This window comes from Trachinotus anak, unplaced genomic scaffold, assembly GCF_046630095.1.
Source record: "Trachinotus anak isolate AG129_WGS33_773 ecotype Australia unplaced genomic scaffold, CSIRO_AGI_Tana_v1 ptg000015l, whole genome shotgun sequence".
NCBI lineage: Eukaryota > Metazoa > Chordata > Actinopteri > Carangiformes > Carangidae > Trachinotus > Trachinotus anak.
Window position 1 is genome coordinate 11,803,373 of NW_027273866.1, and position 26,522 is coordinate 11,829,894.

The 26,522-nt window shown below is 41.7% G+C and overlaps 3 protein-coding genes across 7 annotated transcripts in view; all 3 read right to left on the reverse strand.

Annotated features, from left to right (window-relative positions):
• The window catches only part of eif2ak3 (eukaryotic translation initiation factor 2-alpha kinase 3), a 32,779-nt gene extending 31,532 nt beyond the window's left edge, over positions 1–1,247 (reverse strand). The window contains exon 1 of the mRNA XM_071498261.1: positions 726–1,247. Within this exon, the coding sequence (XP_071354362.1) occupies positions 726–1,033 (308 nt within the window). The 5' untranslated portion in view covers positions 1,034–1,247. The remainder of the gene's footprint in view (positions 1–725) is intronic.
• A 1,165-nt stretch (positions 1,248–2,412) lies between these two features.
• rpia (ribose 5-phosphate isomerase A (ribose 5-phosphate epimerase)) lies at positions 2,413–10,936 on the reverse strand. 2 transcript variants are annotated; one of them, XM_071498266.1, is made up of 9 exons: positions 10,641–10,925; positions 9,939–9,999; positions 9,453–9,508; positions 9,011–9,070; positions 8,717–8,781; positions 8,571–8,639; positions 7,469–7,610; positions 5,086–5,185; positions 2,413–4,829 (listed from the first exon to the last, which is right to left on the reverse strand). In XM_071498266.1, the coding sequence occupies exons 1-9, from the start codon at positions 10,863–10,865 to the stop codon at positions 4,732–4,734; spliced, it is 876 nt and encodes a 291-aa protein (XP_071354367.1). In that variant the 5' UTR covers positions 10,866–10,925; the 3' UTR covers positions 2,413–4,731. The 2 variants fall into 2 exon arrangements, with proteins under 2 accessions (XP_071354367.1, XP_071354368.1); XM_071498267.1 differs by lacking the exon at positions 8,571–8,639 and having other exon boundaries at positions 10,641–10,936.
• Positions 10,937–13,493: 2,557 nt separating this feature from the next.
• slc4a11 (solute carrier family 4 member 11) overlaps positions 13,494–26,522 on the reverse strand; it is a 101,103-nt gene continuing 88,074 nt past the window's right edge. For 3 of the 4 annotated variants that reach the window (XM_071498264.1, XM_071498262.1, XM_071498263.1), the window contains 7 exons: positions 23,327–23,555; positions 22,784–22,890; positions 20,589–20,754; positions 18,622–18,795; positions 16,968–17,163; positions 15,603–15,772; positions 14,340–14,548 (listed from right to left, as the gene is read on the reverse strand). In XM_071498264.1, the coding sequence (XP_071354365.1) occupies positions 14,482–14,548; positions 15,603–15,772; positions 16,968–17,163; positions 18,622–18,795; positions 20,589–20,754; positions 22,784–22,890; positions 23,327–23,555 (1,109 nt within the window). In that variant the 3' untranslated portion in view covers positions 14,340–14,481. Of the gene's footprint in view, positions 14,549–15,602; positions 15,773–16,967; positions 17,164–18,621; positions 18,796–20,588; positions 20,755–22,783; positions 22,891–23,326; positions 23,556–26,522 lie in introns of all 4 variants that reach the window. The other variant, XM_071498265.1, reaches the window with a different exon arrangement.

Here is a 26,522-nt window from a genome sequence, read left to right on the forward strand (position 1 = left end):
AGTTTCACTGTGGAAACTTTGAAAACAACAGTTGACGCCTGCTGTCAGGGCGCAGGTCTCCCCAACTTTCCGGTCGATGAAGCGAAACGCCCTTTGCCCCGACATGCCCAAGCAGAAGCAGATGCAGGGTCTACTTTATGAAAACTAACTTTTACCACAAATAACAGCTAAGAACGGGCTAGCTCTCGTTAAAGTGATGTGCCTAGGTGTCACGCAATTTCCATTCAAACTTTAGTCAGAACTCTACACCCATTATCGGACACAAAGTCAAACACGTTCGTCAACACCGTGTTTTTCCTGTTTTGCGCTCTGACAGTTCACTGTACCGGTTGACATTTCTTCCATGATAATTTATCAAGAATATGGGAAGATGAGCTGGGGAAATAGGACACCAAAACAAGGGTTTTAACCCGAGGAAACGCCTGTAACCGCGTCCACAACAAGTTTTGAGTGCGGTGCTGAGGCGGAGGAATACTCGTCATGCGTCCAAATCACAAGACTGTCCGTTAGCTAGCTAAACAGCCGGTGAAGCCGACGTTTTAGCCAGTTAACATTCAATATATGGCTTTTTTAAGTTTTAATTTAGTTAATTCGTCTTTTCTGGAAGCCACACACGTTTTGCAGGTGCTGAATACACGTGTCAAACTAAAAGTGTCCGATAATGGATGTCTAGCCGTTGGCTGACAGATGTCCGTTATATTTGATTATTTTTAAAAACAAATTACCTTGTCGGTCGGACGTTTCCGTTACTTTCTCCATACGATTCATCGGCCTCCCCGGCCGACCCGTTCTCGTCGTCCTCCACGGTAACGTCTCCTCCAATGACCGGGGCGCCTAGGTTCTCCAAGCCCAGCTTCATGACTCTTGCACCATCTTCCTCCGAGGTCGGAGCTGCTCTCCGGGTCACAGACTGCGGCTCCCTCCCGATGGCGGAGCCCTGAGCTTGCGAGGTCCCGAATCCGATGAGCACTTTCAGCAACAGCAGGAGCACCAGGGAAATGCTCACGTTTCCAAAGTGAAGCCCCCTTTCCATTTGTAAGACTGGCACATTAGTGAAATATGAGATTTACATGCCAAGGGCCTTGTAAATCTTAACATAAACAACTTAAAGTGCAAAACAAACAGTGAAACTATAAAGAAAATTCCGCTGTGTCTTGCAGACGCCCTTTCAAATCTGTTCTTTAAGTAAACATAAACAGCCACTGGGACACCATGTTATTCCCTTTATACTTGACTCAGACTTGCCTTGGTAACGCTAAGCCCCGCCTTGTTTCTACACGAGGATTGGACAATAAAATCTCTACGTTCGTTAAAAATTGATGTAACCGTTTCCCATTGGTCCGTTTGATATCAATCACACATACTCCATACTAAGCATACTACGATTGCATCAAACATCTGTCACTCAAAGACGCGGGTTCAGAATGTGCCAGCCCCCCAAACAGTACACCTCATTGGCTGATCCGCTGTCTGTCGAGACCACGCATGCGCACTAGCAGCTGCCACACAACTGGAGCTAAAGGTGACGCAAAAAAATCCCCGACGGCGAATCCTGTAGCGGACGTATGAGTGGTGGGACGTGTTGTCGTCAGTCCAATAGGAGAGACGATGCCGATGAGCCGCAACGCTATTGGTCGAGCTGTAACCTCGCCGACTGGATGTAAGCGCTTGATTCGATGTTTCAGCTGTCAATCATGAGCAGTTGTCAAGACAGCCGACATGAAAGCATCAACGTGGCTGTTGTGAAGACGATAGAAACAGTTCCTGTTCCTGATCACGAGTTGTGTTTTTTCACTTTGGGACACACAGTCGTAAAGATCGGTTACATAATGTAAACAGGCTACTCTGAACCCATTATTTATTTTATTTTTATCAAGTTAAATTATGTAAAACTTCATGTCAATCTCGAAGCTTAGTTGTGTGTTTTTTTTTAAACACACATTGGATGATATTTACTTTCAATGTGTCACAAATCGCGCTTGTTGCGGTACAAACAGTAGGTCAGTGCATGTGTAATATTTTATGCTGATTTTGGTGGTATATGAGGTCATCGTGAACCCTCCCTGCGAGCACCTTGTATTTCTAGCGCCCCCAAGTGGCCGGGAAGGAGAAGGTGTTCAATCAGCTGACATCTTTGGTCGGAAAAACCCATTTCCCATCGTCTTTAACATAAAAACTATATAAAAATATTCACTACTTACAAAACAATACGGGCTTGTGTTATCAAAATAACTTTCAATCAATCTGTTGATTATCTGTTGATTAACGCATTGGTCTATAAATTATAGGAAAAATAGAGAAATACCACAATGAGCCCAGGTTGATATATAACTGCTTGTTTTGTCTGACAAACATTCGTTAACAAGAGACACAAATGAATCATTAGAAATAAAACAAGGAGGCATACAGGTATCATTTTGGTCCTGTATTGGTTCACAGAGAAAATAGTACCATCACAGCAAAAATCATTATCACAGTCAACTGGTAAAGAAAGAAAGAAAAGAAATGCTGGTGTAAAAATATCCCACATGGTGTGAACACTGTATTTGACCAAAACTGGGCCACATATTCTCAGTTCTGTTAACTTTTACTGTGTCTACAGGCCTCTCGGGGTTTACACATCCTAAAATTCAGTCACTCTCAGTTGGTTTATGAGTAGCATTCGACTGGAGAAGAATCAGATTGCTGGTACCTAAAAACTGTGGCATGCAGAAAAAATGTGCCAACCAACTGCATATGCTTGCTTGTATTAAATTTCCCAGCCTCGATGTTCTCCTGAGTCTCTGAGAGCTGTACATACAAAAACAAACGTACAAAATTAAAGTGTAAAGAGTGTAAGGCATGATGAGCCAAAAGCAGAGTGAAGATCTGCAATTCTATTGGAAAGACATTAGTCATCTGGATAAAACTAAATGATAAACTATTAGTAATTTGCAAACAAGCGATGGGTTCTGGACTGTAAAGGAAACATGTTCTTTCCGTGAAGAAAGACAACTTGACTATTTTGAGAAAAGCAATGCTGAGCGTGTGATTTCTTTTTGAGTGGACAGGTGTCGTTCAATGAACTGAGTGTTTTACTCACAGTGATGCAGACTTGAGGCAAATTTTCCCTGGAACTTTCTGCATTTTCAAAGCTGCACAACCAATGAGTTTGATTACATCCAAAACTAAGATGTTCCATTGCTTTGTTGTGCCAAGGCACATGAAATATACTTGTGGTCGTATTAATTAATCTCTGTGCTACACAGTTCACTGTTTAATGTGAAACCTTTAAAGCCAATCATCACGGCCTTAAAACGCTCATTTCGATTTAAGTTTATGACACAAGGCTCCCTGGGACTGGACAGCTTGTGTAAGGAATAAGCGAGAGTCATGCAACTTACATACAGGCACAAAAACAGAACACACACAGTGGAAGGAGGGACATGCAGTAAAGTACACACATTCAGTGGTTTGTTTTTTGTTAAACAGTGAGGCTGTGGACTTCAACCCTGCTGATCTGACGAGTGTAGCTACAGAAACCCCTGTTGAAACAGAGAGGAAACCACAAAGATTTCTCACACTCTGTCTTTCCTCAGAACAGAAACCAGATCATTGCTCCATGGCAACAGTGGCAACTACATGCTAAAATTCAAAAGCCAGGGAGAATCACGACTGTAACCAGCTGACCAGTGGCCAGTTGGCTCTGCTCACAGTGAGTGTAACTGTGAAGGAATCATGTGACAGCATGGAGTTGTTTGCAGATTAACACTGAGAAATGAACACATTATTTTACATCTGTCTAATCTGCACTGCTGTCACTTCACCAAGGACAATGTCCAGAGTGGAGCATGTGAACATCATGTTGGTGACTGTAGCTGAATGGCTGAGATGAGAAAAAAACCCTGTGTTGACACGTCTCTGCTTCCATACCAGTGAAACATGTTATATTTATTACAGTCACTTGTATTTTAACACAATGAACAGATAGTGGAAGCTTCAACCCTGCACCACAGGGTTTCTTTTAATTGTCAATTATCTCATTAATCTTTGGAGCTTTTGCTCTTTAAAGTGGCATATTAATTAGAGAAATTAATTTCTTGAAGAAAAAAAAAAAGTTTAACTTCTTCATAATGTTGACATTATCCCCCCTTCTGTGGTTCAATTTAACAAAAAGACTTCAGGGCATATCAGCTTTTTTACTGCTAACAATGCTGTGATTTTTCACTTGACTGGTGGACTTTTGTTTGCAGCAGATGATAATAGTTTGGTGTACGATTATGAGCTTCTCAAATGTAGCTTTAATAGGACTTCAAATATAATCTCAAGGCACACCTTAGTTTCTTCCTGCAGAACTGCAGTGATTCACCACACTGGTTGAGAACCAAAGCAGTGCAGACATTCAGTCAAACCCAGTAATTACAGGAGGAGCCAACATTCCCAGTGTGACCAGGCGGCCAAACTGAGCTGATGAAAATAAAAAAAATGTGTGTCAGATGTACTTGATTCTACTCATCAGGCACTTTAAAAAATCCGAAGCACCACCTGCAGGATGAGAAAAATCAAGTGATCCTGAATGTGTATCTGGTTTTGAGACGTGAAAACTTCCCTGCTACAGTTTTGTCCAGTTCTGCTGAAGGTGCAGCTCTGTCCAAACCCAGTCTGAGACCAGGGCGTAAATCATGAAGATGGCACTTGCGGGAGAGATGAGGTCATTCAACAGGAGGGACGACAGTGAATATGGCAAACTCCTCAGTTGACTGGAGGATCCCGAATCTGCACGCTTCCATCCTCCATCCCAAAGTAGGCTCGCTCAGCCATGCCGACGAAAAGCCCCGTCTCCACCACGCCTGAGGAGGACACACGAAGAGACACTGAGCGTTTTGTTGGACAACAGAAGTCAAGGTCAAATCCTCTTTTTGAGGTTGACTGAGTCTAAACAAACATTTCCTGCAGGCTTTGCCCCTTTCAAGTGCCTTGCACCATTACTTCCTATTTCTGAAGTTGTATGTGAAGACGATGTGTTGGCAGCAGATTAAACACCTTCACCCAAACCCAGCCACATGGGACTTCATGAACCAGAGCTGTCGTCTGTCAGCTTCTCACCTGGGATCATCTTGATCGCAGTGTTGACTTCCTTCCAGTTCTGAGCGTTCTCAAACTTCCAGTCCAGGATGAAGTTACTGTTGTCAGTGACCACAGGACCCTGAGGGTCAGACACACAATTCAGATACCAGGCACTGTCAACATCCTTCACAAGTTCCTGTTAATGCTAATCTAACACCCAGGCGGCTGCAAGCAAAGTTCATAATCTGTTCAAAACAAGTTAAAATGAAACTAAAATGTTGTGATAATTGGTCACTTATAGACCAATTATTACAATGACCTTAACTGTGTTGCACAAAGTGTTTGACTGGACTGAAAACATTTTGTTTCCCAGTGCTCCAGTGGGTCACGATCAGAGAACAGAGGTTACAGTAAATCTAGAAAATAAAGTTTTATTAAAACCCTGAATCCTTCAGAACAGACGCGTTCCTTTACCTTCAGAGGGCGACAGCAGCTTTCGATTTAAATTTTTCATCACGTATGACAATGAGGCAAGTGGTGATTAAACAGCAGCCTGTGTGTAACCATCAAGGCTTCCTGGATAAACAAACCTGTCTGCTCTTAAGTACACAAACTGTTTACAGTCAAAGTGAACTGCAAATACACAAACAGCCACAATGATAAACAGACACTCCTGTCTCCTGCTGGATGTTGCTCATTTAAAGGAACTGAGTCGGAGGTGAATCATTCGAGCTCGACTCTACTGGCTGTTAATGAGGCGGAGGCAGCTCATGTGTAGGTGTGTTTCCCTGTTTTCACCTTCCCACTTTCCCTAAAGATGCCCTGTGGAGTTTTTTCATGTAAACAAACACACCTTCTTTTAACAGTCATAGCTCTCCTCACAACTCAATGTACAGGTCTAACAAATGTGTTGAATGCATTTCCTTCCATCCATCACATAACTTTTTTTTAAAAGGTATTTTATATCCTGCTTCGGGTCTGTCCCACTACCCACACTTCAGTATGAGTGAGTGGTCACGTGGCCTCCGGTGTGACACATTTCTGGTGAATGTCACAGTGCTCAAATGTTTATCAGAGCTCAGTGGGACACGCTTGATTAATAAGGACAGTCTGTCACTCACACAGGTGCTGTAACCAGCACAGCTACACTCAGGTGACTTTACAGTTTTACACATACAATCAGAGGATGGTAAGAAACACACTGAGGAATAAACTAGAAGCATGTGAGGTCGACTGTACATAAGAAGTTATTATGGTTTCTGTCTGATAACGTTTGAAAGATGGAACCAGGTTCTCAAAGTCTTTGATAAAAAGATTAATTAAACATTGATGTTGACAGTGTCAGATATGCAATATTAATGTTATCAGTTCTGCCATGTTTACAGTGAATAATGATCTTCACACAGATGCACCAGTCGACCACAGTGACCTGTAGGATACACTTAGCTCTGGACGCTGCTTCGCAGTGCAGGTTCAATGTACTGTGTGTTGGTATTCATCCAACACAGGACACGCCTGGCTGCTACCTGTCGGTACGTGGACACGCACTTAACTGCTCAAGACCACAAGTATGAACACTGGGGCCGACCCCTGTTCACATCTCTGTCTACTAGCTTATAGTCTCTGCCACCGGGTTTCCTGGCTGCCTGTCTTGGCACCTCATTGCCACCTGCAGATCAGCCAGATGGTGTTGGCAGGACTGAAATACATCACGAGTGTCTACATGCACATGTATGTGCATCCTTGTGCATGTGCACGACACAACAAGGACCTATTCATGAACAACTGGCTCCTGAGCACTAATAGAAATGAAAAGCTCCACAGGGTACTTTTAATCTCGCACACATCTCTAGAAAAACATGGTTAAATCTGAATGGATTCAGTGAATAGTCTGGTCCAGCGCGTCCTCCGATGACTCAACAGGTAAAGCTTCATTCAGTGTCTCGCTCAAGGACACAGCCTGTTCTAAGGACCTGTGACCTTGAGGACGCTTTATCTGCTATTTCACCCTCTGCTGAATACTGTGATTTCATTATGTCCACACAGAGAAGTGCAGTTCAAATATTGTGGAAAAATACATCAGAACATGCATAAAAGCACATATGGCTTAAGAAAATATCTAATGCTTATTAACGCTGCTCTTTCTGGGAAGGTGACTTAAGTCTTAGTGTCACCATGAAAAGGTATCGCCACACATTATTCTCAACCTGGACCTCAGGACCACCACAGGCTCCTGGAGAGACCTGTGAGACCTAACAGTCCTGTACGAAAACACAACTGCACCCAGGAGCAACACAAAGAAAAGCTGTGAGTCAAAAAGAACAACTGTGAAATTTCTGCTGTAACAAAAACAGAGCTGCTACGCAGACAGCAGAATTAAGAGACGTGGTCCACACAGAAGTCGAGCCTGTCCTCCACTTACTGCTTTACTGACAGCCATCCGTAACTTGGCCTCCCCTCCAAAGCTTTTGGCAATCATCCTGGAGACAGGAACATACGCCATGGGGATCACTTCGATAGGAACTCCCTTCTTCCACTGCTGGCCCAGAGCCTTGGAGTCTTTCCTGACAGGAGCAGAATACAAAACAGAAGAGAGTAAGAACTCAATCTGGACACACACACACACACACACACACACACACACACACACACACACACACACACACACACACACTTGTGGGAAAGTTGGGCAGGAAAAAATAATTCTTCCTAATGTTAGAAAAACACAAGAAGGAGAAATGCAGAGTAGGTGATGTGGTCTCTTTTACCCCTCTTCCAAATTAGCAGGCATGAGCAGTTGTTTTTTTTTTTTTTTTTTTAACGTGGGTAAACCTGCTAATCAAAGCCGATTGATCCCTTTTCCACTGCCAGTCAAGTTTGCTTTACTGTTCGGACTAAGGACACACACAACTGGAAGGAGCGATGCCATCACAGGAAGTTAGAGCACGCACACACACAGACGCAGCGGAGAGAGAGTGAGCTGCCAGTCACCGAGCAAACTGATAAAACGGATCTGTCTCATCTCCGAGCTGGAAAAGTAAAAGTGTCGGAGCCTCTGTGTGAGATGCCTCAATTGATGATTGTGTGTTTTGAAAAGTTATTTCGGGGCAGCAGCTCACAGCATAACCGTGGTGTTTCTGAGTTATTTGACCCAGGTGTGAATGCAGATTTTACCCTTTTCCATTGCTGACAAAAGCCCGATGTTAGCGAGTCATGGCGGGTTTTTATTTGACCAGCGGAAAAGAGGCTTATGTCTGAAAACTTTTGGTCCATTTCTTTGCTATTTCAAGAAAATCTGTTAATGCTGAAAAGCTAAAACAAACTTTTCAAGTCTTTCCTAATGCTGATTAACCAGTTTCACTTGTGAAACCTACAAACCAGAAAACAGCAGCTTCTCAACCAGCTAATACATATAGATTTAACAAAGCTTCAACTATAAACCACAGCTGGACCTGAGCCGGAGAAAAACATCATCATACTTCTCAAGTAACTTCTCTTCTCAAGGTAAAGAAACAAATACAAACCTGTAGTCGGCAATGACGACAAAATGTTTAGCACAGCCAGCTACGATCTTCTCCTGGGTCAGGCAGCCGCTGGGAGACGGAGAGAGAGAGGAGGTGTGAGAGGATTCCCAGCTGTCACTCTGCCGTCTGTGGTGAACTGTACTCACCCTCCACCTTTGATCAACGTCAGGTCTGCATCCACTTCATCTGCCCCATCGATCGCCACGTCCAGCTGTGTGGCAGGAAGGTAAAGACAAACTTAACACACAAGAAGAAACTAAAGCACAGAAACAACTTCTAGAGCCTGGAACCAGTCCAGCACTTAGGTTCCTCATGCAGCTGCACAGGCATAATTTCCCACAATGCTCCAATTCAAGCTGACAGGGTTTTCAGCGCCAACATATTGTGGCCCTTTCTCATTTCCATGGCTTTCAGATTCATTTGTAACAGGCTCATCATACCTCTGGGTGCCTGTCCAGATCCGACAGTGTGAGGCCGTGCTGCAGAATCAGCTGACGAGCCTGTGGGAGGGAGAGCGGGTACAAGTGAGAAAAAGTGACGACCACAGGAACAGCAGGAGCGAGACAGGAAGCCAAGGAAAAGCTGCGATACCATTTACTGTGTTTACATTTATGCATTCTTACTGGAAAGTACATTTTATTCATGTCAGAAATATAGGATTTACTATTTCTTCTCTTGCTATTCACTTGTAATGTGTCTGTGAATGTGTCAGTTACAGTTTTTAACAAGATGGAAAAGATGTGAGGCAACAAATTGCATCTAAAGCCACAATGTTACAAGCTGTTGCCAAATACTTGGTTTACGTGATTAAGCCATATGGGTGAAAATAATAATAACAGAACCAATGGTCTCAACAGAAATGTGTCCACCACTCAAACCAACCTGGAAGGAGGTGGGCACACACACGATGTTGAGCTTCTCCTGACGAACTCTCTCGGCTGCAGCAAACCACACACAAGAATCAGAATGTAGTTATGTTTTACATTGGTAATAAAAGCCCAAATGCTGCTGCTCCTGCTTAATATATTTAGCAATTCACTTGTGTTGTAGAGGCAGAAAAACGTGTGATGCACATATCTGTTTGTACCAGGCCTGTTTCCTCATGTATTTATTGTTTATCTTATTGTGTACACAGCATTTATGTGGCTCTGTAAAGCACTTTGTAACTTACATCCGTGAGTGAACTGGTATATAAATACATTTTATTTGCCTCTACACAGTGTGTACAAAACATTTCAACCTCAACGCACAAAATGTAGAGCTCATAAAAACGGCCTGTGAGACTGATTCTGCGTATTGTGCACAGGTTGTTGTCTACAAAGTGTCATTTCTAAGCCCTAACGTCAGATTTAAAGTGGTTTTACTCACCTAATCTGTCCACAGCATAGACAATGGTTGACCCACTGCCCACTCCGACCACCTGGTTGTTCTGCAAGACACAGAAAAGATGTGAAAGTCATCATACAACCACGCCACCTTTCACACCAGGTGCTACACTGGCTCCATCAAGCATCAGCAACTGGACACAACATAGTGAGGAGTATTTTTCACTTTGGAAATTCTGTATGAAAATAATCTAAACAGCTGAGATTGTTTTGCCACAAATATTATAATTGAATTGAATTGAAATGCATTGATGGGGAAACTCATGAAGCTTATTTTATGACATTTGTTATGAACAGACTTTAAAACAGTTGGCCACATGTGAAGAGCTGTCAGGGTGTGGGAGGATAGATGTCTCATTTCAGCACACGGAAGAGGCAAATGAACTCCTGCTAGCTGCAAACACAAGCTGTGACACACCGTCAGTATATTTAGTCCTTAATGCCGAACAAAGTTAGCACACTATCCCGGGACGAGCAAGCATAACACGGAGCTAATTCCTCCTGAACCGTGCAGGTTAGATAACGATAATAATTAACGAGCTAGGCTAACATGTGTGTCTGAACCTAAGCTAACTGTGCTAGCTTTGCAGCACGAAGCTAAAGGGAACAAAGTGCAGCGTTTTAACCGAGCAGCTGGAACCGCAAGCTGGCAGCCTGAGGAGCCGGGGGAGGACACACACTGTACCTGGACGTGGTTGTCCACGGCGGCGTACGCAGCCCGCTTCTTCGCCTCCTCTGCCATGTTAGCGACGCACCGACCGAGCCGACACACGTGTTCACGGCCGCGGAGGCTCCAGGACGCCGGAGACAGAAGTCCAGCTGCGCGCTTACCGAGGGAGACCCACCCCGGGAGACTCATGACCCGCCCCGAGGTGGCGGCTGAGTGGAGACACACACACGATGCATCCATGTGCTCATGGTGAGGCTGGTGGAGCTGGACATCCAGTTCGTCCTGAGGGTGGCGCCACAGGAGAAGTTATGGTGCCGGAGCGGTTCCTCCTCTGGAGAGCAAGAATGTGCTCAGCAAACGTCATCACGCTCCCAGTAAATTGTGAGGCTTCTTGTGTAAAGTGGACATTTTTGTCATCATTGTGGTGCAAGAGAAAAAAAAAAAAAGGTTAATTTTCTGTAGGCAGCCATTACAATTACAGCTTTTACCAATGAGACTCATTCATATATTTATATAAATATTTTTATTAATATTTCAACAACTACAATTGTAATAATAGATACACTTTCATTGAAGAAGTTATAAATACTGACAATAGTTTATATATATTTCATTGCTAACATGTCCCTCTGTTTTCACAACTACATTATAGTGGATTATGACCTTTATATATTGTTCATATAACATTTATTGATTATAGACTGCTAATAAGTTGAGACTTAAAGTAAAAAGTCACCAAAATACAAAAGAAAAAATTACAAAACCTAAATCTAAATCAAGAACTGGATGATTAAAAACTATGAGAATGAGCTGCCACATTTCACTGGTACCAAAAAGTTTTGACACCAGATGCTGTTGGAGATTTGGTTTTGTTGAGTATCTCCACAACAGGTTTGTGAATCCTCCTCTGCCCAAATTCCCAAAGCATCTCACAGACACCACAATAAACACACAAACATGAACATTTACATCACTACTACTTTTTATTTGGCAAACAGCTTGAGATAGTCTCTCTTTTTCAGTGTACAGTATATATATATACTATAGTAAACCAACACATTTTGTTTGATAACGATTTTTTTCTCATTTTTACATATTACAGCTTACAAATATAGCTGATCTTTTTGACAAAATTACAGATTCTGTTTGACACCTAAATTAGTATGCTATATAAAAATCCACACATCTTACATTCATGATTAGAAAAAGTAGGCTATATGAAATCAGTAAAGGAAAGGAGAGAAAAAAAAAAAAAACACCACAGTACGCAATTTCAAACAAATCCAATTAGGAGAAGGGGAGTCAAGGTTTCACAAACAGAGTAGTATGTCTTTCACTCTGAATCCAATGTTAAGTCCTCTGAGAGAAGTTTGCTGCTATTCCAAAATCATCAGTACAGAGAAGATATCAAGGAACAACAACAATACTGTCACATACGAAGAATGGTTTAATCTCTGTACTCGGTCCAAAGTTAGAAACTAATACCTTGCCATGGATTATAATGGAATAGTTGATAAAAACTAAACTTTGCATTGCAAACTGTACATATTACTTCATAACTCACAATCTCTCTCTTCTCTCACCAGTGCTGTCTTAAGGCTTAGTCCAAGGATTATGCAAATGCTTCCCGAGCTTTCCTTTCATGCCTTTGCTATCTCGGTGTGAGACATCTGCTTAAATTGGACATCTTTCTCACATCTGTAAGACAAAGCTGAACAGAACTGCATGAGGGAGCTGCCATTTGGATATTGGGAAAGCAACTAAACCGTAATAAATTCCGGCACTGTGCATGCCCGGTTGACAGGCAAACTTTTTTTTATTCTCCTTGTGTGCAATAATTGAATCAGCACAGAGCAGTATTTGTACCATGAGGATGGACTGAAAAGTCGCTGTCTTAAAAACACAGCTGGCCTGTTGTTGCTTCGCTGATGGGTCGGCATTTCGTTGGGAAACCCCGAATTTCACCAGTGAAGTTCTGTTTTATACACAGTATTGCTGAATATTGAGCGTTGCATTCAGTTTATTGAGAAGTTATTGTTTGACTTGCTACTTTTTTTTTCTCGTGTAGGATACATGTCCATTGGCATCACATTGTATCAAAAACCCAGATAAGACATGCTTTAAGCAAACCAGTGCTTAGAAATATTCTTTTTTTTCTTTTTGTACTGTAGATAACAAGATAACCTTTTCCAGACAACTGGATTATTACATGACAACGTTTGCAAGCATTGATCTAATCATAACATCTAAATAGAAAACAAGACCGGATTATTCTAAAACTCATCTCTGAACACTTGTTCACGAAAAGAAAAAATAAAAAAGGGATGCATTTTGTTGAATCCAAAGCCAACAAACGTTTTTTTTATTTTATTTTCTACCCTCACCGGACTCTCCTCTTTACTAGCAATGCACCAGAACTGTGTTGGACTTGGACATGGAGCTGGAGGGGACTTTGATATGTAAACACTGCGGCAAAGTCAGATGTAAGACGTGACACTGTGGAATGTAAAGGAGCAAACAGAGATTTACAGATCACTTTCCAGTTCGGGGGGAAACACACAAAATTATCATTTTGACTCAAAATTGTGATAAATAAATATTCTATTTCAATTTAACCTAAAATACTTTTTGTATATTGCTATAATATATTCTAATATATTCATGATTTGATAAAGATTTCACTATATGTTTTGGTTTGTGCTGTCGTTCTAAATAATTACATCTAATATATATCTGTGGAATGTATCTTCTATTTAGTTGAGCACTTAAATTCCACCTTAAAAACAAGGTTTTCTAAAGAGCTGGCAGGAAGCTAGATGAAAGACAGATTAGCAATGTGCCTATGACACACACACACACACACACACACACACACGCGCGCGCGCGCGCACACACACACACACACACACACACACACACACACACACACACACACACACACACACACACACACACACACACACACACACACACCTTTTTTCCTCTCCTTAATTAACACATGACATTTATTGGAATGACTTCGAAACTAAATATGTCCGGGCTCAAGTGTCCCTGACAGAAAAAGGGGGAGTCACAGCTAAAGGTGCAGGAATGTAAAGGTTTCAACACTGCACGATGGCAAAAATACAAAAGGTCAAGACTGACTTTACAGTGGCCCAAATGCAGTGTTCTTACCAGCTAATTCACGAATGGAAAAGTATTAAGTACTTATCAACACAGTGTAAGTATGTAAAGTTCACTCACATGACAGTGTACAAACACAGTGTGAGGGCAAAGTGTCAAAAAAAAACTGTACTTATATTGTGCCATTACACCTTTCTAAGTGCTATACAATGTACACTGGCAGGTTTCCGATGACTTACACAGTATTAGTAAGTACTTTAAGCACTCACCCACAGGTTAAACATGGATGCACACACTGCAGTGAGGATATTGTAAAGTGTTATCATACAAAGTAAAGAGGTGAGAGGAGAACATGGAGGTATATGGCACTGAACAGGGTCAAACGGAGGAGAAACAGGGAGTTCTGGACAGTCCTGTTTTTTTTGTTTTTCTTTTTTTTCCATCAGAACTTTTCCCCAGAGAGATTCTGTCTGTGCACGCTCGGAAAAAAAAGATTTCCCACAGCTCTCATCTCTCTTCTTCCTCACATGACTTCCCACATTTCCAGTGCTTCACCTGTAAGAATGTTCTTATCAGATACAAAATTCAAAACAGTCGGTATTTCTCCTTTTTGCTTCCGTACAGTTTTGCATTGAAAAATAAGTTGTGTGTTTTTTTTTTTAAATCCTCATTTTTCTTTTCTTTTTTTAATATTCCAGACGTCTTTGTGGTTCCAGCTTATCTCCATCTGTAGCTACATGTGTTGGGCATCCATTATGTCCAAGTATTTGGCCTCAATGATATGAGGAAGCACGTTGTTCCTAAACACAGAGGAGACAGAATTTGTGTCAACTGTTACTTATTAGGCTGAGAATGAGAAAGAAAACACGAGAGAGAGAAAACACACCAAACCATAAAAATGTCAGATCTTATCACACAAGATTGATCACTACCTTCTCAGTGGCACCAGTGAACAAGAGCGTTATCAACGACACAGCAGAGCTGGTTTCTACAGGAATGTGAGTGGGTGGAAAACACTGCGTATACAGTTTATCAGGTAGACCTCAGTGAATCAGGAGATTCTCAGTAAATTCTCCCTGCGTGAAGGTTTTAATGTTCAGCTTCTGTTTGGAGAGGTGTTGATGTGGTGTCCGATCAGGCTGGAGGCTGCAGTCTGTGGTGCTGCTGAACCGTAGGTGGTGAGGTGGTGAAGGGTGGTCAAAATAACAGAAACACCTCTCAGCAACTGAATGAATGTAATGCATCATTAATATTGATACTCACATGCCAGTGAACCCCAACAGTGTTTTTCTGTAAACTTTGAAAACCAAACTTTGAAAAGCTCTTTATAAATAAAGTTTATTCATCTTCTTTAAAGTTTAACTGTTTTTCAACTGCAGATCGACATTATTTATTGAAGACAACCCACTAGTGTGATGCACTGAAGAAAGTCAAGGAGAGCGTGGTGAATTATTCTGTGAATTCACAAATATCATATATAATGCACTATGCCCATCTGCTGTTAGCACTGCAGCCACTGTTTTCACACATTAGTGAGAGTGAGCAGATGAACTGCAGCACAAAACGTTTCTATCGCAACTCAACTGCCAGATGTTTCCAGCTGAAAAACATTTAACCTTGTTACAGAATTTAAAAATGTGATTAAGAAAAGTAGAATTATCTACTTTAATCTCTCAATAGACGCTTTGTAGAGAAATATGGAGTCCTGAAAACAACAGAAACATTTGGCTAAAACATGTTTTCATCCACCGGCAGATTCGAATCTGACGCCACGCTTGTTCCTCGTCAGCTGCTGAATGTCATCATGGTTTAAGGCACTTGAGCAAATCATTGGCATCATGGCCACAGTGTTACCTGATTGGGATTAGCAGGATCATGAGCAGAGGGAAGATCATCTTCATGTACGGTATCGGGTACATGCCAAACGTACACAGCACCAACAGCTGCATCATCTGCAGGAAGGTGAAGTAGTGGATCTTCCTCTGGGGCACTTTGCGGATGTAGTGGGTGGGTGGGTAAGACGTCTGCAGGAGGTGAGAGGATCAGGACAGATTAAAACACAATCTTCCCTGAGGCTCTTTTCCTCGCTGTCCTCAGGTCTCCTGCAGTCTTAGAGAAATGACTAAGGGAAGTGGACGGCCCACACACCTCTGAGAAGTGCACTCTGGGTTTTAGATCAGAAGAACATTTCTCTTTCAGTGGATACTTTCTTAAAAGTTCAATGAGTGTATTTATAGCATGAGGGGTCTCCTGTGTCAGTGTGCGAGGTGGGGCACAGGAGAGAGGTTGCTGATATTATTTGAAACCTGCACTCAGTGAGATGCTGATATGAAAATGCACATTTCCAGTCTGCAGTGTGGCTGCAGCAGACAAACAAACTGATGTGCTCTGATCAGGTCTGAACCTTTTAAACAGCAGGTTATCTTCTGGTGACTATCTGCAGTCGTTCTGGAAACATGACTCATCAGGAAAATACAAAAATTAGATTCAACAAATCTCAACTCTCCACAGTTGAGGGCTGGAAATCAAACATGATAAACTTCATGTTCCATAGCAACTGAGATGTAACAAAGCTTGCTGCTTGTTGACTGTGGTGATATGTGGTGATTAAACAGAAATAACCTTTTGTCAAATAAAAGCGAGAGGCACTAAATGACTCATTTGTTGAATATTTCTTTGACTGTCACCTTCATGTTGTTGCCTCTCGCTGCCATGTGGAGGCACTAACGTGTGACGTTACCACGTACAGTTAAGAGGAAAATGAAAAGTGTTGCTTCACTGAGACAGTGGGAAGGTTAAATCGGACAAACAGCAGAAGAGACACAAAGAAAGGAAAACAGTTCTAATAGTTTCCAATTATGAGCTTTGATGTTTAAATCTGACTGACTGTGTTAAGGGGCTCAGCAGATAATGAATTAAGACTGTGTCAGAAAGCATCTTTATTCAGCTGGTACCACGCACTAGAATAATACTGTTACGAGCTGATCTGTCTTATTTCACTAAACCCCACCCACCCTGTATTCTGACTAGATTAAAACAAACACCAAAAATTATATTTGCAAATATTATTTGACTCAGGTCTGGTCCTCCTGCACCAGGCACCCAGTCAACTGTTTGATCTGCAGAGCCCTGCGACATATGGTCTCACACACACACACACACACACACACACACACACTTATTCACTCATCATCTTACACCACACACACACTTTCTCACCTGCTCCTTGAGGAGGAGAGCCATGCGGTCGCACATCTGGTTTCCGTCGATGGAGGTGAGGGCGATATAGAGGAAGAGGCCGTACAGGACGGGTTTGGGGATCCACTGCAGCGGGACGGGCAGCAGCAGCACCGACACACCGATGAAGATGTTGGCAGCCAGAGACGTCAGCCGTGTCTCCTTCACCTGGACAATACTGAGGAGACACGGCGTACAAACACACACACAGAACAACAACACACAAATGAATGATTACTGGAAAGAACACAATTGTTTAATACAATGCAGCAGACAACGTTTTCTCTGGCATTTTCTTATCAGTGTTCTTGCACATTTTTCATTTGAAAAACTGAAATTTTCGGACAGGATCTCAGGAGTTTCAGGGACATTGACTGTTGGAAACAAACTCAGGTTATATCCTCATTTTTGCAGGAATAAGTTTGCAAGTCATGTCATTAACAGACCTTCTTTCTTGTTTAAACTTAATAAATACAGAGGAAACATCCTCTCATTATTGAAAATCTGTGTGTTCATAGCAGTGTGTGTGTGGCCGTGAAGGCTGAGCCACTTCTCTGTCTTATCCGGGTCAGGTGTCGTGTTGTGTCATCTAAGCTGAGTCAGTAGTTTGAGTCTTTGTCGATGTAACTGAAGCATCCATCCACCTGCACTGTCCAGAGAAGGATGAAGCCAGTGAACGTAAAACCATTCATTAAACTAGTGGTTCCCAACCTCGGAGTTAAAACACACAAAGGGGTCACACGGTTAATCTGAGAGGTCACAAGAAGATCAGAAAAAAATTTGATTTTTGCTACACCATTTTTTTTTGACTATTCTTCTACTAATTTTCATCTCTTAACGCCTCTAAAGTTATTTAAATTAAAATCTTAAACAAAGTTTTTATTTATGTATATTTATCTGTCATTACTTCTCTTAAACCTGTATTGTGTGTTGCTTTGTATTTGAATTTTTTTTTTTTTTTCTGGCTTTTTATGCCTTTATTTTATAAGTACAGTGAGAGAGAGACAGGAACGTTGGGAAGGGGGTCGGGTTCGAACCCTGGACCACTGTGGTTAGGACTAAGCCTTAACGGTACCAGGCGAGCCTCTGAGGCGCCCACTGCTTTGTGTTTCTTCATGTGAAATACTTTTTCTCGAAAGGTGCTGTATGACTAAATGGAGTTACGTTGTTATTAAGGGGTGACACGATAAAAAGGGAATCACTCTTTTAAATAACCACTTTTGCTAATTTTCCAGACAATCAGATTTATACATTTGGAATATTAATTTCCAGATAATAGAGATACTTTCAAGGAGCCCCTGAATTTCATATTTTTTCTAATTAGATCTCTTATAGGAGATTGTCTCCCATGACCCATTTATCACACTTGACTACTTAAGGAATCCTGAGTATATGCCAGCTATAATTTTGCTCATATCTGTGTGGCCAGAGTGATGAACTTAATCCTCTAATCTCTTAAAAACTCCATCACCTCTTCCACCCACTGAGAAAATGGTAAGTTACATAGTAATCATGCAATCAGAGACGAGCAGGATACAGTAGCCTGCGACACAAAATTACAGTCACCACACGCTCTGGAGACAACCTTTAATTGAGCGTCTGATTAGCGCTGGCGGTGAGAGGGTGGGTAACTCACGTCTCGTAGAGATGCCCCCCTTCCACGCGCTGCTCCACGAAAGCCAGCTGGCGCACATGGAGGGTGGAGTGGGGGAAGGCGGCGTGCATCCAGGGCAACCCCAGCACCGACATCAGTATGTTAATGAGCCCAGAGAGCATCAGGTCCCAGTGATAGGCTGTGCCCTTCAGCAACCTGAGGAGCCATGAAAGTGTTATACTCTGCAGCACAGTCAACAACAACACACTGCAGCACAACAACTCATCTAAAACCACACAGAGGAAAAAACACATGAGTTTATTTACACAGACAGAGACTCACAAAGACGAAATTTGCATATGGTAATATTTAGAAGTGAGCAGACGTGACACACACAGATACAAAGGGCATCATCCTCCTAAGGTTAGCACTGCCCTTCAACACAACCTGAACACACTCACTCATATAATCCACTGATTCTTTTCACTCAACACACACAGAAATCCATGCACATGTTGTGCGTTCTCTCATGTTTTCATATGAAAAAAAAGCACAAATCAAGATGTCACTAATGATGACACCATCAGACGAACGTGACGTTAACATGACGACTCCAACCTTTATGGTGCCACGGACCATTTTTCTGCTCGTGTTAGTTAAGGATCACTGCCGTGCATCTTCCCCTGCTCTGAAGGAGGTAGTGTGTGTGTGTGTGTGTGTGTGTGTGTGTGTGTGTGTGTGTGTGTGTGTGTGTGTGTGTGTGTAAGCATTTGTGTTATTGTGTGTTTTCAGGAAGCTTCACACTAAAACTGTGAAGAGGTTGTGTGACAGGAGGCGAGAGCATTTGTTCTGTAAAGCAATAAGGACTCACTGATGACTGCCCATGCATGCTGCTGACGTGTCCTTGAAGATGACATTGACACCACAGAATACTGTAAATCACTCTGGTGTGAGTCTGGGACTGAGTGAAAGCAGGTTTTATTGTTAAATACACCTTTATTCTCATTTATTTCCCTTCAACCAGAATGCACAAGTCATCTTTAGGTTAAAAGTTGTAGTCTGTATCTATCTGCATAATGATGACAGATGTTTTAGATAATAAATAAATAATGAAGGAGAAAGCAAAGAAAAAAGAGAGTGTGATGTGAGAAATGTGAAAGGGATCCTGCGCAGGTAGAAAAACTGTTCAATAAACATCTTATTTCAGACTAAGAAAGAGAGAGAAAAACAAGATGTCAAGGAAATAAAAGAGCACAGTAGATAAAAGAACCAAAAGAGAGAAGTAGGAACAGAAATAGCCACGAGTTTTTCCAGCTTCTGTCCTACTGTTATTTACACATGAGGGGTGTAGTGAAAGTCCAATACAGAAAACTGTATTTCTAAAAACATGTATTTTATTTTATTTAGAATTTTTTTTGTGCAGCATAAATAGGATCACAATAGTACAATTTAACTAGTGTGGTGAAATAGTGTTGAACAGATCAATGCTCTTAGAAAGCACTCGTTTTTATACTATAGCAGCCGCTGTTTTGCCTACAGGTGAATTCATCCTTGCTCTGAACAGACATTTAGATCCAATTAATTTCTCCCCAACAAATGTATGAGATAAAGGCAGAAATTCCATCATTATAGATTTTGACTGTAGGGCTGGGTGATGGTACGTCTGTGGGGCATGGATTAGTTCTAAATCGCTCTGTTCAGTGCAAATTTAGAAGAAGTAAAAAAGTAAAAAGAAGTAAAAGCTTAACATTGTGTTTTGGCTCTGAGGCGTCTTCAGTTCTCCCCAACTGTGACAACTTGACTCAGATGTCAAGTTTCTGGCTCACTTCATCTGCTGTCCCTAACAAACCGGCAAATATCCGGTTACTGCAGAACCTAAAGTCGGGTCAGTGGATCCCTAAAGGTCCCTGGTGGCTTTTTGAAGGGTCACTATCAGTGCCCAACCCTCTGTACAGACAGGTTTCTAATTGTGTACAGAGGAATTCACAACTGAGATCATTGAGCTCTACCTGTTCTCTGGTGCATTGGTCAGTGAGACAACGATGTTCTGGTCGATGAAGATGAGGAGGGCCAGGAGGAAGCCGAGGCCCATGGCGCTGACAACGTTCATGGCCGTCAGCCGCTCGAATGGAGCCACATTGAAGATGGGCCGGTCATGAACTTTAAACACTGGAACTGTTCAAAAAAGAAGAGAAAACTATGACCATGTGTTTGATTTAACATTAAGATGTTAGAGATGTTCTCTTACATAACTTTAGCTCAGAGCTAATTGATCAGCCGTAAACATCTGCTCATGACATGACTCTTTCATATGAGGACGTCCTGTGTTTGAGGAAAAAAATCAACTGGAATAATTTCTGTAAAGACTGAGCTGTCTGAAATTCACTACCACTACTTCCAAACTCAACAGATTTTATCTTCACAAACACGACTGTCCCTCAAAGTACTGGGATGACTCATGTTTCCACACCAGCAATCATTTCACCAGAGGGGCTGGAGTTTTTTCAAATGCCTGATATCTCATTTAGGGCTGTATCCCCTCCACTGCAGTTGAATTAAGTGCAGTTGGTTAAATTTAGGAAGAAGTGACAATACAATAATGGGTCTATTATCTTATGACTTATTGTCTCAGGAGGCAAAGAAACAGAAAATTGGCCAGGCACTTAAATTTAAATTCACTTGAGGTTTTGGCGCTCGCCTCTGTGTTTCTGTGTCGACCCCTGGAGAACAGCTGCTGCCTTGGCAACAATGAATGGAGACTCAAAATGATGCTAAACAATAGAGGATAAAAACTGAAGATGTCCAATGTGTTCTGGCCTGTGCCTTGATTAAGGAACATAAAAAGACAATAAAGGTGCCAAATGAGGGAAGCCTCACAGTCAGAGAGCAGGTCCTGGAGGTAAACAGGCCACAGGTTTGAGCCCTTCAGCAGCTTTCAAACAACCTTTGTGCTTGAATTCAAAGACCCAGAGTGACTCACAGTGTTACCAGAAGACACACAATCGCAGGCATATGTATTACAACAAACTCCCATCTTAAAAGTTCAAATTAACAGTACTACACAAGCAGATGTCAGGAAACAACTTGTTTTCTCTCTGTCACATTTTCCCCGAGTTAGAACAGCAACACAACAGCTATTAACAAAAGCTGTGAGAAAACACACTCTATATGCCTGTGCATTTTGTCTAGTGTTGCGATGTGGGAGGAGTTATTTTGAGCAGCCATTGTTTTGCAAATAAAAGTTGTGCTCATTTTCTCCATAGACTGTGTTGTCAACATGAGACACTCCTGAATGAATCACTAATTCAGAAGATGAGCAACAACTAGTAATACCTGGTTTTCTTTGATAAACACTCAAAGGTAAAAGCCTTTATCCATAAAAACATAGAGCGAATACTACAAAACCCATCGTGCATTTCAATAAAAAACATCCAATCATGAAGTTTTAAATTCTGTTACATTCAGGTCACAGTGAGTTGACATTTAAGATTATGAGATTAATAATGTTAGATTATTAAGACTATGCATTTCGTTCAGTTCAGCAATTTGATTCTCAATATTATAAATCATCCTCATGCAGCTTATTTTTATCTAATTTAATTTACATCTATCTGGTTAGTGCATCCTTCAGTAAATCAGGGGTCAAGTTTTCACTGTATCACTTAAGGATTAAAACACAAATACACACAATACGACACAAATAATTCCTTATCGTTATCTTAACGATAAGGATATAACCCTCTGCACTGTGTCCTGCATCTTTGCTCATTAAAAATTACCACTGTGTATGACTAGATCCTTACAGTTTCGTCTTAAAATGCAGCCATAACTAAATTCTACTGTTTAATTTGATTCAACTGTCCAGATTTTTAACTCACAGGTAATTAAAGAGGAATTAACTTTGACTCCAGAGTTTTGCACATGGGACCTTTCTTTGATTTAAGAGTGTAAAATCAGCGATGGTGAGAAAAGAAAAAAAACGAAAACAATACTGTGTCCATGTTTGCTGCTGACCGATAGACACACAATTTTATCACTACTTTAAATAACCCCTTTTGCAAATTTTTCCATAGAAAATCAGATTAGTAAATTAGGAATATTGTTTTCCAGATAATAGAGATACTTTTGTTACTTTATTTAGCATGAAAAACTGAAATGCACTCTGTAGCACTAACTGTTTAGTGAAGCAACAAATGATACTAACGTTCAATGTCACTGAAAACGTAGGAGCCGATGAAGGAGAACATGAGCACTGAGATCGGCAGGGCGCAGTCTGACAGCACCTCCCTCACTTTGGCATGCAGGAATGGACTGAAAGAGAGAGAGAGAGAGAGAGAGAGAGAGAGTTAGGAGTGAAAAGGGAGAGACAAATAATAGAGGAATACAATTACTGTAGACAAGACAAGGACAATGGCTGCAATCCCGACACTGTTTAAGTATCTTGGTCTGCCTTTTGCTTACACAATTGAATCCGGCTTTGAGGTTGATTTGATTACTGGGAGAAATCAGAAGTAGAATATTAATGCTTATTAAATCACAGACTGGAGGAGAACCTGTGAAAAAAAGGAGCTTTGTGAGAGCCTGTCTGGAAAGTTCCTGCAAGCTCCGGCACTCCTGACAATCTTTACAGTCAGGGCCCTACTCAGCAGTATTCGTCCTGGCCAGCAGCGCTCTCATCTAAACACCATTTAAACTTCTCCAGTGATTTATCTTGCAGAGTGCTGCAGCGCTGCAGTGCCGCACATACCTCCTTTTGAATTGGTAGAGGGTGTAGCCCATCCATAATGTCCCGAGCATCAGCAGGAGGCAGAGGACAGGTCTCTCTCGAGTGCACTGGATGAAGGATTCAGGGAGGGCGTTAAGTGCTAACCCCGCTGCCACTTCACTCCGGTTTCCTCCCAACAGGTCTCCGCCCGGACGGAAGTCCACTATGCTTCTGTTAGCCAGCGTGGGGTCGTGGTAGTATCTGTGAAAGACTGAGTCACATCCACAATGTTCAGTTGAGCAGGGAAAAGACTGTGAGATCACTGAAACCAACATAGACCAGTGGCCCCACACGTAACAATTACTCCCACCAACACATATATTTGTGATTATGACCTTGTTCTGGTGATGGCAGTGTCGGTCAGTGATAGAACTCAACAACTGTTGGATGTATTGCCATGAAATTTTGCACAGATATTACCGCTTCAAAGACAATGTAATGTGTTCCAATGACTTTGACCCCGACTGTTCCTCTTGTGCCACTATGAGGCTTTTGAGTGAAATGCCCAGCCTTTTCACTATTGGATGAGGTGTCATGAAATTCAGTAATTCATGTTGGCCTTCAGCATGATGTGTAATAATTTAAGTGATCCTTTAACTTATCCAAATACCAAATACTCGCAAAACTACATGCCCATCTTAAGTGTTTAATGCTAATGTTAGCATGATCAAATACAAAACATTTTACCAGCCAAAGCTTCAGCCTGTAAATCAGCATAGTGAGGGCAGCTAGTGGCTCTGAAGCTTTGGACTCTATACTGAACACATGAGTAAATACAGAGGAAAACCCACTGCAATGGTTAGACTGTGATTATGACCTTGTTGCTTGGTTAACCATGAAATCTTGCACTGACTTTACAACAAACAAAACAAGCAGCCTTAAAAACTGTTTGTGCTGTTTATGCTGCAGTCAGAACCAAAAAATAGGAAAAATACTAAATAAAGGTAAAATACTGGTTGGGGAGACGCTGATGACAAGGACTGTAAAGTCTGCAGGGAGAGCTGGAGGAGAGAGAACTTCATAAAAATGAGATAAACCTGCTGAGCTGTGACTCTGCACTAAAACCTGATCAACTGGATCGACTCTAAATCACTCACTCAAGACACAAAAGTCTTATTTTTCTTGATTGTGGACATTTGGCTGATACCACAGACTGTAAATGAAGATGGACGTAGTCTCTGTGACGTCACCCACAAGCTTCTGAAGAGTCTCAGAGTGGGCTGAGCTGATGGCATCTTGGCAGTGCCTGACTGCGCCTAACTAATCGAAAAATTAGCAAAGATGTGGGGTGTGTGAGGAGCCGGGACTTGCAAGCATACACTCATCCACCTGTCACTCAAAGCGCCACGCCCTCAATTATGCAAAGATTTATGCTTTCATAAAATTCAAATGGATGAGTTATATAAAAATTCACCCCGTACAGTTGTCGTGAAGGAGGAAATTAGCTCTAGAGACCAAAACAGTTTTTTTGTAAACTTATTTCTGCGGTAAAGTTGGAGCCAGCCTCAAGTGGTCATTTGAGTAACTGCAGCTTTCAGCCCCGGAGTTCGCTGCTTGGCTCACATGTGTGATGCCAGTGTTCCCAAGTGCAGTAATAATTATTAAACATGTTTAAAATAATCCTAATGAGAACAGTCAGAGGTCAAATGAGTAGAATCCTTAAACCCCACACATGATTTTGTCTCTGGGCTGGACCAGATTGTGTTTAATGAAATAAGCCTGACACCCATCTCACAACTACAGTATAAACAACCGACAAATATAATTTATGTCTCCTCCTTTAGTGAGTATCACATTGGAGGCTGGGATGTTAAACTCTGCGCAGCAGTTCTCCAGCTACTTTAAATAAGGAGGAGGACACTACCGTGCCCACACAAGTAGAAATCATTTCCATCATCACTTTCAGTAAAGAGTGTGTGACACAGCCTGCATTCAGCGCCCTCCGCAGGCCTTTTCATCAAACCAATAGAAAGCTATGCAGCAGAAAAAGTTGTACAGGTGACTGAATGCATGGCCAAAATGTCTTCATTCATGTTACTGGAAAATATTCTGGATGAAAAGTGTCAACAGAATGTCATAAGTTAATGTTATGGTAATGGCATATGAGCTCGGAGCATATTTTACAAATGGTTTCTGAAAATTGAACCACTGCACTGGCAATCTCCTAAACAGGACAATATCGCATTCAAAATAAATTACATTCTGGTATCGTCACCCCATTTTTAAAAAATTAAATTGTGTAAAATATTTATGATATACTAAGATGAGGTGGCAGTAAAGGCAGGATTGGTGTAATATGGCTGCAGGCTGTGTTCAAAATCTAGATTGATTAATTTAGTACAACTCTCTCATTTAGTAATTTGGTATCTCTCTCAGCCTCTCAGTCAGCTGAGCCAGCAGAGTAACAGAGTAACTAATGTATTTTCTCTGTCTCTCCACCACTGAACTGTCTGCAGGGCTCAGCTTCTGTTTCTCACTCTTGGCCTGGTGAAATAGTCACCTGACCTGCCAGGGATCTGAATAAGAAGGCCTGATCTTATTACACTGGTAAACTAATCAGTCGTTTGGCTCCTGGAGGTCTCAGAATTAAATGGTAAATGGACTTACATAGCGCTCTTATAGTCTTAGAGACCACTCAAAGATCTTTACAATACTTGTCACATTCACCCATTCACTCACACATGCATACACCCGTACACACACTCATACAGCGGCAATTTGGGGTTCAGTATCTTCAACACGACACTTGAGCTGGAGGAGCCAGGGATCAAACCACGGGGTCGGGTTGATTAGTGGACAACCTGCTCTCCCTCCTGAGCCACAGCTGCCCCGGCCAAATTATTTGGCTGTCTTTTAACAGTTAGGTTTGATGTTATAATTTATATCTGGTATCACAATAACACTCAAAAACGAGGATTTCGAAATTGTAAGTGCTACATTTTAAGAGCTCCTTCTGTATGAATGCAGTCATCCACAGAAGGACAATATTGGGGAAAAATTATTTGACAGTTTTTCATTAAATGGACTTAAAGATTAGCTGAAGAGGTCTAAACAAAGGATTCTTCAGTCAAGAACAGCCATGCTAAGTAATGAGCTGCTCTCAAAAATTCAGCTATAATACAGAGTCAGTTTAGAGCTTTTCAGGGATTTAATGTTTTCTTGACTCACTGAAACTGAC

Coding starts and splice junctions, on each gene's coding strand:
- rpia (XM_071498266.1), bottom strand. CDS start 10,865: ATGGATGCATCGTGTGTGTGTCTCCACTCAGCCGCCACCTCGGGGCGG. Junction 7,611..8,570: donor GTCGTCATTGCCGACTACAG/GTTTGTATTTGT, acceptor TGCTCCTGTCAG/GAAAGACTCCAAGGCTCTGG. Junction 5,186..7,468: donor GGATGGCTGTCAGTAAAGCA/GTAAGTGGAGGA, acceptor TCTGACCCTCAG/GGTCCTGTGGTCACTGACAA.